Below are 16,008 nucleotides of genomic sequence, written 5' to 3'. Positions count from 1 at the left end.
TTGGGGCTTCTCAAACTATGCTAGACGACACGTTACTCAAATGGTGGGCAACTTGTGTGTCACCAATCGAATGCCGTGTAAGGTTTCGGTCGAGGCTTATTACCAAGGTTGCGCACCACTGCATTATTCTCTCGGAACGATCTCAGATTTGTCGTAGAAAGTTTGGCTGCGCACTAGATTCCAAATTCTTCTTTGAATAATATTTAGGAGGGATTTTGGTAGGGTTCGACAATTGTATTCAATACTTGCAATCAGTATGTATGTTCATGCATTCAAATGTCGAACCCTAGAGTTAAGTGTACCATGAATTTAAGAAAAAAAATTTGGTGTTGCTTGCTGTAAAGTTTGAAAGCCGCTGCATTAGTTTTTTATAAAACTTAAGTCTTTATAAATATTAGGTCCGAATTTTTTTAAGGATAACAGAATGAGATTCTTGATGTATTTAATTTCAATTTCATTAAAACCACAAAAAACCTTGTTTAGGCATTTAACATCAAGAAAAGTAATTTGACAAAAAAATGCGCTTCCAATCTCTATAATATGATTTATGTCACTTAAAATTTTATCATTTCGCTTGCCATATGCACAACTCATTTTTTATTTCGTTTCCTCTTTACTATTATCATCACTCATTATTTCTATACTTAAAGTAATTTAATAGTAGTAATAATTGTACTTACTTACATTTTCTATCTACTGCTATCTACTGTGAACACACAAATAGCCTGAAAGTATATCTTCCATTGTGCATCTGAAAGTTTTTTAAATATTTTTTATTCTTTTAATTTATGAAATTTCTATTGTTAAAAGTTTTTAGTTCTTTTTTAGCAGATTAATGAAAAAATATTGTCAGGGATATATTTGCAGAGTTTGAAGCCGACTCGAAATTTATATAGAGTCATGACGATATATCTATCTAGAAACTTTACAAATGTTGTTGTTCTTGATTGTTACAGTCCATCAACTGAAGCAATTACAAAACCGTTCACAATTTTGGTTATTACACATTTATCTAAATGAACGATAACAAATATCATTGAGCATACTCATGAGCATGCTTTTTGTCTGTTCGAGATTATTACATGTAACCTCGGAAAAAATATCCTAAAAACTAAGAAAAATATTAATTTTGATAAGTTACGATTATTCCATTTGCCTCATTAATAAATGAGCTGCTTAATTTTTCAACAAGGCATGATGAAAGGCTGATGACAAATTCAATCAACACAAACAGATTGATAAAACCTATTTTCTATGATTATTGTCCAACAGAATTCTGAGTTTTCCTTAAAAATTCACTTAAACCGTACATTTTTAATTGATTGTTCTGTTTGATTTCCCATTTTCTTTTCTTTTAACCCCAATGCAATGAGTCATGCTATTAGTTGTTAATATCTCATTATTGTCATGAATTTTTTTTTACATTTATGCCAATGTGAATTACAAACAGCACACAAATGAAGCTTAGATTTATTTGATATTATTTCTGTCCGTCTACTTGAAATTTATGTATCTATTCTGTCTGTTTACTAACTGCCAAGAAAAATCTTCTTTTCACTATTTTTTTTCTTTGTTCTCTGTTTCTGTGTTAATATTTTTTTATGCGACAATTTGAGAGTTTTAGTTTTTATTTCCTATGAATCATGAATTATTAAGAATAACAGAGGTCGAAGTCGACCGGGTGAACTAACTTCATTTCGATAAACCGAGTAATAAAAATCGAATTCGGATTTTAAATCGATTTACCGACTTTTATTTCGCAGCCAAAAGAAAAACTCTGTCTTAAATCTATGTACTTTTTCATAAAAAATATTTATGATAATTTTGATGTTGTTACTTACTTCTATCTTTCTATCTTTCTTTTTTTTTCTTCTTTTTCATTCCTCTAAAAAAATTTGTTCATATTCGCAATACTAAAAAATTCACGTATATATAAAATAATGTCATTTTAGACGTAAACAAGTCGAAGTAGAAAATTTAGAGCAGAGCATAAGACAACGTTCCGAGCAACAAAAAAAGGCTGGTGTTGAATTAGATGCAACTTGTCAAATATGTTTAAAGACACGATTTGCTGATGGCATTGGACATGTGTGTCATTATTGTAGTATTAGATGTTGCGCTAGATGCGGTGGAAAAGTAACATTACGTAGTAATAAGGTAAATTTGTAAATTCAAAATAGATTTGTTAACATTTTTTTTGATTGATTCTTTTAGTTTTCCTGTAAAATTGATTCCTTTATAATTTAGATGGAATAAATTAGAACTCACTTAAATTCAAAATATTTACATATAGATGAAGTTGCATGTTTGAGATGAAAATAGAAAATTTTACAATAATGATAGATTATAATTCCAGAACTTGTTTCCCTAATTCTGTTCAGAAAAAGCTAAGCTATTTTTTTGTTGATTTTTCAAGAATTTTGCTGAATTCTACTTAATAATTACCAATTGTTAAATAAAAACAAAACATTCATATGAATTATCATCTCCGTTCTCTTGATTTTTCTCGTCTGATCCGAATGAACAAATTTCGAATTTGCATACATTTGGCAGCCATATGGATGCTAAAAACCGTATGTCGTTCGGGAAGGATATTAAAATTAATATGAATTGAGAATGTTTCATTGAATGAAAATGAATAAAAATTCAGTCCCAACAACAAATTAAGATTGGCGACCAATATGTGACGTCACAACAGCAAAACCGCAGCAACATTATTTTGTGAATAAAGAGAAAAATAGTTTGCATGTAAACTGTAATGTTCAGCTATACAATGATTTTCCCATTTTTTTCCTCCTTAAGATGCTGATGATGGCTGATGGTTTTCTAATTTTCTATCTATCCATTTCATTCACATTCTCTTCTCTCTACTTCATGTTCACAAGTTATAAATTTTGAAAGAAAAAAAAGAAAAGAAAGCACAAGAAGCTTTTGTAAAGAGTTAAACTTCCCTAACAGTCAATGAGCATGCTCAATTAAATGAGCTTGTTCAAGAGTGTACCCAATTAATATAACCAAGCATGCTTAGTTTTGTGAGCATTTTTCTAAAAATAATTAACTAAAAATTGGGTTATTTATTTTTGATTTAATAATTAAAAGTTCTAATTATAAGCCATTGGTTAAAATAATTATGCAAAGTACTAAACCATTCAGTAATATCAAACATATTAAATAGCTTACTCCTGAAAAATAAGCAAAATATTGAAAAAAAAAATATTTGTACGAGAAGATATTCAGCAAAAGAATCCTTTCATTTGGTATATCACTGGCGCTAAGCCAAAATAAATCGAAGATTTTATAGAAAGAAGAACTAAAACAAATATCCCTGTGAATGAAATTTAAACATTAGAAAGCACAAAAACTTACAGAGATTCCATATTTCTTGTATACTTGAGCGGCCTTGACAAGGCAGCGTTGACATTTTTTTCTTTTCCTTCTTCTTCTTCCTCCTTATCTCAATAAACTTTACTTTTTTTTCCTTCTATTGCTGTTGATGTGTATCAGTCGGAACAATCTTACAATCACACATTCATATATATCACGTACATATATGTATATATGATATCGAGGAATTTGACGTCATCTAAAAAATTATAATAGCAGTCAGTAACAAAAGATGCGGAGCATTTTTATTACATAGCATTTATTATTAGAGTAATCTTTATCATTGCTTCAATGCAGTGATGACATGAACATACTGTACATTACGCATACTTTTTATCCCTATCACACTCATTTCAAAATTTGAAGACATTTACAACAGCAGATGTATATGAGACAAGTTCAAAATAATAATTTTCATTGATTTTTATAACGGTCAAAATGAATTTGAAATTTCGACGACCTTCGAAAACTCAATGTCCGAGAAATTCAACACTCATATTTCCACATTCTGATTGAAATGTTTCTTAACAATTCAGAAATACAGTAGGGCAAAGCTCTTGAACCTCTTTCCAAATTATAAGTCTGCAAAGTAGCATCCAAAAATAAATTATTCGTTTTTCTCCTTTCCTTGGTTTTTCCCGATCGACACAAGTTTTTCATGGCAGCCAGATGTCGTCCGCATGGTAATTTTTCTAGCAATTATCAATTGCCTCTTAGACTCCATGTGGCTGCCATGAATAATTTATGCCGATCGGGTTTTAAACTGTTGTCATCACGTTTATAATTTTTGGTAGGCAGTCATATCTCTTTTGGTTTTATTTGAGATTTAGGTCATACAAAAATATAAACAGAAACTATCTCTATCAGATTCAGTCTTTATATCGTTTCATTTTTGTCTTTTGAAATGATATTTTCTGAATATCCATAAAGTATATATTGAAAGAATCACATAACATAATAAGTAATGTGACTTATACGATTTATGAAAATTATTCAATGCAGACATTAATTGTCCTTTCGCAAAAAAATTTAATTTTGCAATTCATTCTTAAATTTTACCATAAAAATATTTGTTATTTGCTCATCAGGTCATTTGGGTATGCATATTGTGCCGTAAAAAGCAAGAACTGTTATCGAAAACTGGACAGTGGATTAATAAGACAACTAGCCCAGAGGGTCTCATTAGGCATGTTGGTAGCGATACTAGAGTAAGTTGAAAGTTCATTATGTATACCACAAAGCACATGTAATCTAATATAACAGTAAATAAGTTTCATGTGCCAATTTTTCCTCTTTTTTATTTTAACTCTTTCTTTCTCTCTCCCTCTCTCTTCTTATTTTTGTTGGCAAATAGACAACATTACTAAATCCGCATGATACATCAGACAAACGACCAAAATTAGAGCGAGCTCGAAGTGCCGCTGAAAAAGAAAATCAGCCATTACAACGAACCGGCAGCCTATTAAGGCGTCAGTATTCACAACAAGAAACGTCAACACCACGTCGGGCTTCAGCATCGGATAGTGGTGTCGACGATAGTTATATACAACGAAGTCATTTACATTCACAACATCAGCAGAGTAGCAGTATTGTCAGTGGTAGTTCGAATGTTGATGGTCAATATTTAAATCAAACGCCTCTATATCGAAATACGAGTAGTTCATATTATTCACAAAGTACTAGCGGCTATCCGCCAGACGATGATCCACGTTATTATCAGGTTAATCAAATTCATTTAAATATTGAAGAAAAAATAAATAAATTTTTAAAATTTCCAGGGAGAAATCGAAGGGTTAATGCGAACACATCCGCATTTAGTACATCCAAGACAACAAACCTATATGAGTCATTCACAACAACAATCAAGTTATATGAAACAGCCAAAATCAGCACAAGAAATGCATCAGCATCATCATCATTATGGAGGACAAGATCCATACGGAAAGACACAAAAGAGATCGTTAGGGAGTGGCTCATATTTACCAGCACAAAGATCATTTAGTAGTTCCGAAGAGGATATACGTTCAACACCGGAGTTTGAAGGTAAGTTTGAAATATTTTCCTGATTTCCCTCTTTTGCAAACTTTCTATTTAAAAAAATGTTTAATTAAATACATAATGAAAATTTTTAACGTAAATCAACCAGAAAAATTTTCGTTTTCGGGGCAATAAGATAACAAAAATCAGAAGTAAATCATGTTAAATAATAAACTACGATTGTTTAACGTCGATCAACGGAATTTTAATTGATATGATTTATTATTTATTTATTATTTTGGTTATTCATTCACACAATGAATATTCAGATAATGACAGTACACTCAGTACACCCTAAAAGAAATGTTTTAATGCTAAGACTGTGTGGTGTTTTTGAGAAAATTTTACAAATGATTTTGCTATCAAATATATTTTTTTGTATCTATCGCAGTGGTGAGCAACCTTTAATTTTTCGCGGCCCACCGACCACTGATCTGGCGTTTTCAATGAGAATTAAACAATCATAATTGATTCTTACTGTTATTAATAATTTATCAAAACATACAAAACATTATGGCAGAATGCCAAATTAAATTTTTCTTTCCTCCTTTATATTGTATTCGATCTCTAAATTGGGCCTCTCCTTTCGGAGATCCTGATCGTTCAATATTAAAGTGTAAACATTTTCTATACAAATGTATAAAATTTGACTCAAATATCGCCACATGGTCTTAACCTTGTATATTTCGAAATGAAAATTTATTATTTTCGAACATCAGCCAATTGAAACTAATCTAAAGCAAAGAATTTGAATCGTCGTGATTTCAAGCTCATTAAAGAAGTACAACTAGAATTTTTAATAATACAATTTATTTCATTATTTATTTTCCAATAAATACATTAATGAACCTTAAAATTTTTAATAAGTTTTAAAAATCTTACAAATAATATAAAAATAACCAAAATAGATCGAGTAGTTAAATTAATATTTACCCAATATAGCGGCTCTTGCGTATAGTGCTATGCGCACTATCTGATGAATGTATATCAGATATGTTTGGCATATATAGCTCTATATCTCTACACAACCATGCTTGAAAGGGTTTTGTTCTAGTTAATTATCGTAGACTAATCATGAATTCTAATAATTCTAAGAACATAAGTAAACAGTTTTTGGGGCATTAAATTTACATAAAAGAGCCCTAAGGGTTTGGGGTGAGAAAAAAATATGAAGGGAGCAATAATTTATTGCACATTTTAAATTTATTTACTGTTCCATTTATTTATGATACTCAGTTTGTGAATGTAAAGTTGAAGAGATATTGCAAATGTATATGTATGTACTTTAATGTATGAATACATTACGAAGCTTTTTTCGGAACATTTTCTCTCTCTATCTCTCTTCCTCTCTCTGTTTTACTCTCGGTGAATACTAAACTATACACACAAACAAGCTTTACGGCAAAAGCATAAAAGAAGAAAAAAGAAATTTTATCATAGGGAGAGAAATAAAAAGTGCTTTTTACGAATGATTTTCATTTTACAAATGAAGTGTGTAGATTTGAAAAAAGCACACAACATTGTATGATGATCTACACATAAGCATAAGGATAGACCATTGTGTTGCCATTATTCAAGAAGGATTTATTTGATTTTTTTGTTTTTATTCTTTTCTATCCTCTCCACAAGACTATGTTGTATTTGGGGGTAAAGAAATGTTACAATAATTGCAATGTAAATTTTAGCTACGAATATCATCATTTATCCACATAAACATGATTATAGGCTCTTCTTTCCACTCGATATAGAATTGTGTCTACAAAATGTAAAAATGTATGCACAAATTTTTTGAATTCGATTTCTTGTTGAAACGATTTCTATTTTAGGAAAATATAGGGTTAGCTAATTTGTATGTCGATATGCGTACATAACAAAAAATGCGCACCTACGCGCATAATATTAGGTATTTAATTTTTCATGATTTTCCGGAACAACCACATTTATGTTCTAATTCTAAGATGAAACCCCCTAAAATTGTAATTTTTTGTCTAGATTTTCTCGTCCAAAAGTGAAAAAAACCCCTGAAAAATATAATTTTCTGCATCGATTTTATTATACCAGTAGTCATATGTATGGATGCATATGCATACTTTTTATAAACCCGAAAAAATATAACTGATTCTGTGGATTTTTTGATGAATTTTCCTTTATAAGATGATTCATAAGATGATTCATAAGATAATTCATAAGACGATTCATTTAAAAGTATTATTTAGTTTTTTATGAGTCACATGAGCTGAGATTCGAAAAAATATTTTGTTAGTAATGCTTTAGTTCTCGATTTTGTGTTTTAAATAATTCTTAACAATAAATTAGAGCATCTTTGGATCCTTTTTATCAGAGACAAAGTAAGAAAATTGAATAAGAACTCTCTAATTCTTTTGCTGATATCTTGAAGCTTGCTCCCTAATCTTGGTCAGTTCACCCTAAAACTTCCCACCTTGACTGCGCCCTCGATTTTTAATTTTAACAGCTTTATGTCCCACATGAGCATTTTTTTGTACTTCTATCATAATGGATATAATAAAATTCTGACCTTCCTTAATGATTTCTTGTTTATGTCTCTCGTACTTACAAATATGTAATTTTACAATTCAGTTATTACTTTTTTATGCATTGACAGCTCATAATTCCACTTCATTTATAGGGAATAAACAGTAATAGTGTTAATTTCAATCTTTAGTCAATAAGCATTTTGATAAATGTTATATTATCGATAGTCAAATAGATAAATAGATGAAGCAGAAGAGATGAGAAAAAAAAATCCCATTTTATATGCTCCGATTGTATATACGCTCGAATGTGGTAGTAAAATGAGAGCTTTTTCCACCAGTAGAAATAGTTTCATTTCCACCAAAAAGCATTGAGAATTTTTGTTCCTTTTTCTTCCCACCAAAAAAGCAAATGCAAAACTTTTACTCAATTCAAATTTTATCTCCCATTTCGAAAAAAAATTTTGAGGCAAAGCACAAAAAATAAGCAAAGCAATTTCGTCCTATCCACACACATACATGCAAAAATATTGCTTGCTGCTGTGTTTTTTCATTCTCCATTCCCATGTTCTGTATGCTTTCATTCACTCCGCTCACTCGCTTGCATTCATATTGCGGGGAGAATTTCATTGTGAAATAAACTACCGTAGTGAATGGTAGTTCGTATTTAAAGCTTAAAGATTTTTTTTTTCATTCTTCAGAAGAAGAAAATAACAACACAGCATATAATATTATAAAAAAAGAACTGTACACAAAATAAAATATCTACAAAGACAGAAAAAAAGAAGAAGATATAATAGGAAAAATAATAATAATGAAAAAAGGCAGTTTGTAATAGGAGTAAAAGAAAAAAATTTCAGAGAAGGAAATAAAACGAAAGAAAGAAACTAAAAATATCCACACTCGTTTCAACTTCACACGGAAAAGCAAAAAAGAAATGTGAAAAATCAATTTTAATTAATTTACAAAAGCATACAAATTCTCTCACTCAGTGAATGTATGTGTGTGTATATATGTGTATGTGTATTTTTTGTGCTTTTTAGCTAAAGAAAAAGTGGAATAACAAAATAAAAGCCTTTGGAAAAGTTTTGATATATTTCTGGAATATTTTATCAAAATTGTTTTTGATTCTTAACAGCTGCAGCTATATTTACAAAAAAGAGAACATATATATTCTCACAAAAAGTGCTATAATTAGATCCAACTAGAAATTTTAATAAAATCAACACAGGAGCAAATGTCCAGTGAAAGAAATATATAACTAAAAAAAGGATTATATTCAAATAGAGACTATTCAATGTGTACATAAATTTGTGAAATGTAAAAAAGGAGGATATACCACGTAACTTATTTTTGTTGTTCAAATGCAATCACGTTTATATTAAGTGCATTTTCTACAAAATTGTTTAAAATTGCTGCAATAAATTAGAATTTTTCCTATTTTCCTTTATTCTTCCTTTATCTTTAACAAACAAGAGACCAGAAATAAATATGGATTTATTGTGGTGTAAATGTGCATAAATGGAATTATATTGAATTCTATTTTTAAAAATCTAGTAGAAATAATATTTTGATAAATCGAATCCGTGAATGAATTAGAATTGTCAAATGAGATTTTCTCAATAATGTATATAGTTATGATGTGATAAATTTGTTGAATAACTTATATAAATAAGAGAGTAAATCTAGGATTCAAAATTTTATATGGATAATTTTTGAATAGAGGTGAGCAAATTTGTTTACATTTACAGAGCGCAATCGAAAATTAAAGTAAAAATCATCTCATTAAAAAGCCGACACATACACTTAAAATAATAATTTACACAAATTTGCAAGTCAAACTTTTACAGCAAGCTATTGATATATTTTTATATAATTGATATATTTTAAGTTTTATACTAAATTATTCCACACGAAAAGATTTGCACATGATAGAATTTCTCAATTATAGTATAACTGGTGTGAAAGAATAAACCTTGTAAAGCTAGCTCTTCTTTATACTTTACCACGTATTCCGAAATGATTTCCTGAGCACTTACAACTTACATATTTTTTGAAATAAATAAATTCGAAATTAAATGTGATCCATGACCTCCTATAGATGTCGCTTTAAACTTGCTCCTTCGTTGGCTACCGCTTGCCAATTCCCGATTCCAAGTGCAATATTATCTCGATAGGTGCTTATATAGAGAAAATAAAAATATGTTAATTCAATTGAAAATAATAATGAGCATCACTTTGACAGCATTCAAGCACGTGTAAATTTACTAAAACTTTACAATTTATTCTAATGTTTTTATGAGTGTTTCATTCCTGATAGCTATGAATAGCAATAAATTTATTATCATTTACAGTTAATTGAAAACACATGACAAAGTTAATAAATTGAGGCATTTCCTATTACCTGTTTTCTCATTATTTTTATACAAGGTACAGGAAACTACATTCTCATTGTTATAAGCTGTGCTCATAGCTTGTTGTCATTTAACATGATTTGATATTAAAAAATTTAAGGAAAAGATTCTAGTTGAAAGATTGTTAAGGTAAAACTTTTCTGGCATCTGAGTTCCAAATTTAGACTTTATTCATTTTTCAATAAGATTCATCATAATCGATTTTAAAATGCAAACCCGAAAAGCACATGGCATACAAATTGCTGAAAATTTATCCCAAGGATTAATTAAGACTAATCAGAAACTGAATTTCGTCAAATCTGGTCTGAGGCCAGAGTCACGCTAGTCTGGGTCCGATTTTTGACCACGTCTACGCAGTATGCTATCAAGGAAAGACTTTGAATTCTTGGAAAAATTACTAAAAATAAAATGATTTCGAAACAAAATTTTCCTTTATTGGAAAAAAAATCTTCATCATCATCTTAGTAATCCACTTCTATTTTTAGCATCCTAAATAACTTCCTTAATAGAGTCTTTAAATCCATAAAAATTGTACTCAAATACAAGAAAAAGTAAATGAAGAGAAATTTTCTACAAAATACCGAGTGGATTAAATTGGCAGAAGTGGAATAAGAAGAGCTTTTTGAAGAAGAGTAAGAATGCATGTGCGTCATAAAAACTTTTTTTAAACTCGTTCCAATCTACGTATAATGCTCTCAATTGATCTATTCTATTCATGATGAAATGAAAGAAAACTTAGAATATGTTAAAAATATTCTAAAAGAGAGAATAAGAGAATCGCAGAGAGAAAGAAAAAAAATGTCTGTGGGTTGCAAATTGCAGTGCTCATTAATGTGTGCATTTTAGAGGTCGAAAGAAGAAGGATTTTGCTTCTCACATTCACTGTAATATAAAATCAGCATCATCATCGTCTTTGTTGTCGTCAGGCAACAAACCGCCCACATTAAACGGACAGCCTTTATTAATGACTCTCATGACGTACATGAAAATATTCATCCAGACTGAAAATATTATCTCATGCAAGATGAAGAGAGGGAGATATTCAATCGAGCTGTAAAGGACGAGTGAGAGAGGAAGAGAGAGAAAGAGAAAGAGAAATGTTGTGATAACAAAGTTCCACACACCATGAAAATATGTATATTTAATGTTATAATTTTTACAATAGAATCATATCAGAGCTAGAAATCCACTCGAAATTTAAATAGAATGGAGTAGACTTTTCAATTCAAAACCCGAATCGACTACGACCTCTAGAATTACTAAAGAGTATAAAATTTGATATATAGCTTTTCCAGAAGCCACACAACATTGAAATTGTAGAAAATCTGGTCCTAGACCAGTGCAACTCTCAAACCTCCTAGGCCATAGTCAAGTTAGCTCGAGGCTATTTCTACGTCGTGTGCTTTCTGGGTTTGTTCTTCACATGTTTGAAGTATCCTCTTTGCTGATTATATATTTCATGGTTAAGAAATAAAAGAATGAAAGTAAAAAAAAATCTGTCAGCTGAGGCTTAATTGGGTCACACTTACAATTCTTTTTCTGTTCACGAACATGTTGCCTTTACTCACATATTGACGTATGCATAAATACTATAATCAAGGACTCATTAAGTATTGAACAGGCTGTTAAGAGGAGAATATTATTGAAAAAAAAATAATGCAATTTTCTAAATTAAAAAATAATTCCTGTTCATAATTTTTGCCCTATTTTTATTGTTAAGTCATCATGAAAGGAAAATCCAATCAATGCTTTTATAATAGGTTAAAATCATCTGTACTACACTGTTGTGACTTTCTTCCGCTTACTTATTTTCTCATTCGGTTAATTCTTCGCCTTTTTGCCACTTTGTCACATTGGCGATATCGATAATATAATGAAAAATGAATTTCACAACAATTAATACTAACCCCCCCATTCCCGCCTTTTTTCTTCTACATTTTTGCTTTACTAGCTTCTATGCATTGACTCGCTCTTTTTCATGCTATGGTACTACTTTTATGCCATTGCCTTTTATATCACACTGCTTTTGTTGTTGACGATATTGATGTCGTATTGTCGTTTATAAGGCAATAATTAAAAATCAATTTATTTATAATCGATAATAATTGGCAACATATTTTTCTTGATCCTTACATTCTTTTTTATTTTCTCTTGTTCGTTCTTACATATGTTTCATGTGTAGGGTTTCTGATTGAGATTATTACAAAACCGCAAAACTATAATTTTTATTAAATTAAGAATTTTATTTTATAAGCATATAAAAAATTTCCAGACTCAATATCAAGTTCAAAAAGAGATTTCTCAAAAGATTCCATAAAATTCGAAAATCAAAGAACAATAATATCTATGAATTTGTCCCATAGCATTCGAAAGAGCAAAAATAAAAATATTCAATATATAAAAGCAAGCTTAACTCTATGTACAAACTCTATGTAAAAAATTTTACGAGTGAGTATATTGGAAGCCAAATGATGATTTTTTCTACTTGTTCTTATACTGTTTCTCTTTATGACACATATCGTAGCCAAATTACCCATACACAATATGACTTTCATATAGCTTCGCTATTGTCTTTGGAGGAAAAAATCCTCTACTCTTATTTTGAGTAGTTTTTTGCTTTGAAGGCTTTTATCGACTATCTCTTCTTCTCATTCAGTTTTTTTTATGAATGTCTTTCCATGCAACACTTTCAATAGCAACTAAACTATTTCCTTCTAAGATGCTCATTCTCCTCTTATCATTATTGTTCTCCTATAGTTATGAATTGTATGTAATGTAATATTACAAAAGCATCAAAATTGTCATCATTTCCATAAATGTATGCAATAACATAAATGTAACTATGCTTAATGATTCTTAAGTATTGAAAACAAGAAATTCTCATGAAAGTCCAAACGATGACTATGTGGTGAAAATATAAGTAGTTTTTCTGAAAGTTCTAATGATGACAGTCAGGGGCGTATTGATGGAAGGCATTTGGGGTCGAACCAAATTTTACATATTAAATTCTCTTTAATTAAATAAATATTTCTGATTTTTTCCAAATTTTTTTTTTGCTATTTGTATGCATGAAAACTCATGTTCAATACTAAAGATGGTGTTTAAACTGTACATGCTGAGAACTTGTTCACACTTTTTAAAGCTGTCTTGACAATGAGGAAATATAGAGAGACAGAGAGAAAAAACGTTCAAAAATGATTTCCAAAAAAAAAAACATCATATTGTACTTGAAACTTGCATAGACACGAAAGCACGAGTCAGCTCTCATAAGACAAAAAGTTAACAAGCATGAGAGGAGAAAAAGGATTTATGAAAAATCAATAAAATTGACGTTTGTTTCCCATGTTTATTTTTTCTTTCTGTTTCTATTTTCTTCTTGTTTTCTATATTCTACTGCTGTGCTCTACAAATGAGAATAAAAAGAGCATAAAATGAGTTAAAATAATTTTGAAATAAGATGCCGCAATTTTCAAATGAATATAAAATAATTCGAGAGTTCGTTTGGTCTATTTTTGCCGGGACACTGTACTTTTTTATTGAGCTGCTGCCTCCCGACGAAGCTTCGAAATAATACGTTTTTAAAAATTCCAAAATATTGAAGCATTCAATACACAAATTTAATCTTGAAAAAAGTTAATATTTCAATGTAAAACTGGGTACGTTCACTTAGTCAACTTTCTCAATCCGCTTGCCACACTTTAACATAGCTATTGTTCTTTGAGATACGAATAAAGGATATTTATAATGTGAGGTACACACGTGAATACGGTGTAAATATAGAAACATTTTTAAATGATATTTAAATTAAATATACTAAATAAAAATAAACCAGCAAGCAAATATCCAAAATCCGTTTAAATAATTTGATTAAAACTGACAACATACCAATCACGTTTCCTATAAAATCATTATTTATGTCGGAAAGAAATTCAAGCACATTTCTTTATTGATTGAAGTTTTGTAATTCGTTCAATTTGATTTATTTTTTTTTTTAACATTTTTTCACTCATTTGAGTACTTTAAGTAGTTTTTTCTTAGGATTCGCATTATTAATAACTTAAAAATGTTCTAAAAGAGAAGAAGATTACGACCAAGCTACGCCTAAAATCTTTTTAGGCTCCACCAAACCTCTTTTATTAACACCAAATGAAAGCCGCCTCCATTTAGTGTCGATATAGCTGCCAAAAATATGGCTCGGGACATACTACAAATTATTTCCAAAACTTTTTTATGATTCGCCTCAAATAATAATAAAAAGTCATCATGATGATGCACTTAAAATGAAGCTTGAATTCACGTCATTATTTCGTTGGCTGAAGATTCGTTCTCAAGAATATTTTCCATAAGTCTATAATTTTTTAACAGTTCTTATTTATAATGGTTAAATATATTTGAAATGCAACAAATTTAATAAAATTATTTTCAACACATACACAATAAACACTAAATATAGAAATTCAAAAAATTAATTTGAGACATACATAATAGGTAATTATGATTTCTTACATTAATTTCCCTTAATTTTATGCTCAAATTTATTTTCTTATAATTTTGACAAACATATAACTCTGATTTGTTCAATTTTAATAAATTATTTCACTTTTAATTCATTTCTGAAGCTTTAGTTTGTTCTCATAAAGTTACTATCCCTCTAGAAACTTCAACTTGATAAAAGATACATTAAAAAACTACAAATTGAAGAATTTATGAAAAATTATATTTATTATTTTGCATCTATTCACACAATTTTTTCTATTCTTATTTTTCTGTTATTCCTTATAAAATTGTGTGTGTCTCGAGTTGCTCCCCATTGCCAATTTCCAAGCGAATAGCAAACTATGCTAGAAAAAAAGAAATACATAAAAAAATCTACCTATATTGAAAATCATCCAACGGAAACCGCAATAAGACTGAAATTATATGCATAAATTTTTGATGATGCTTCAAAAGCATAAGATGATATACATATTACGGGGCTTTTTTTGTCATTCCTCACAAATTGAGAAAAAAATCTACTTAAATTTTGTTTTGAATTTATTTATTTATTTTTGTGTTTTATTTAGGTATTTCTTATATATTTTTTATTTCTACTTATTTTGTTTTGGAAATAAAAAATCTATAAGAGTCGATATGTAAAATCATCATTTATTGATTTATTTCAATTAATCACTCTTATTCTATTCTTCCCAAATTATTATATTTACTACTCAATGTCATTATTTTCTAATGAATCATCTATGAAATGCAAAATAATTAAAAACATAGAATCAATAAAATTAAGTATACTAAATTTTGTGAGCATACTCATAAGCATGTTCCTTGTTAGTTCAGACAATTTCTCATCAATTGAACCATAGCAACTGAACATTGAAGTCAAAATTTACTTTTAGAAATTAAGGATATTTTGATTAAAAATTTCAAATGATTTTTTTGTATGCCTTATTTGTCTATACTAGAAAGTATTTGAATATTTTAATTATCATATACCAAGAATTTTCACGACAAAAGCACTTAAGCAAGGTCAAAGGGCTTTTCAGAATTATTTTTATTATTTTTGTTTGTATCATTTTAGTTTAAATTTTTTATAATTATTTCTTATGTTTATGTTCATTTTTAGTTATAACACATTTCATAATTTTCATTCCGTTGCATATAGTTTGTTATTAAGTAAACTTAATACA

The 16,008-nt window shown here is 29.1% G+C and overlaps 1 protein-coding gene across 1 annotated transcript in view; it reads left to right on the top strand.

The window, feature by feature from the left end:
* Rim (Rab3 interacting molecule) overlaps positions 1–16,008 on the top strand; it is a 39,339-nt gene that overhangs the window by 4,310 nt on the left and 19,021 nt on the right. Inside the window, exons 3-6 of the mRNA XM_070647759.1 lie at positions 1,953–2,157; positions 4,473–4,592; positions 4,739–5,104; positions 5,163–5,427. Coding sequence (XP_070503860.1) covers positions 1,953–2,157; positions 4,473–4,592; positions 4,739–5,104; positions 5,163–5,427 — 956 coding nt within the window. The remainder of the gene's footprint in view (positions 1–1,952; positions 2,158–4,472; positions 4,593–4,738; positions 5,105–5,162; positions 5,428–16,008) is intronic.

The sequence above is a fragment of the Chironomus tepperi genome, unplaced genomic scaffold, assembly GCF_022539635.2.
Source record: "Chironomus tepperi strain 1889 unplaced genomic scaffold, CSIRO-AGI_Ctep_v1 contig_376, whole genome shotgun sequence".
In the NCBI taxonomy this organism is placed as follows: Eukaryota; Metazoa; Arthropoda; class Insecta; order Diptera; family Chironomidae; genus Chironomus; species Chironomus tepperi.
The sequence above is the reverse complement of the archived record's forward strand: the minus strand, read 5'-3'. Positions and strand labels throughout refer to the sequence as shown.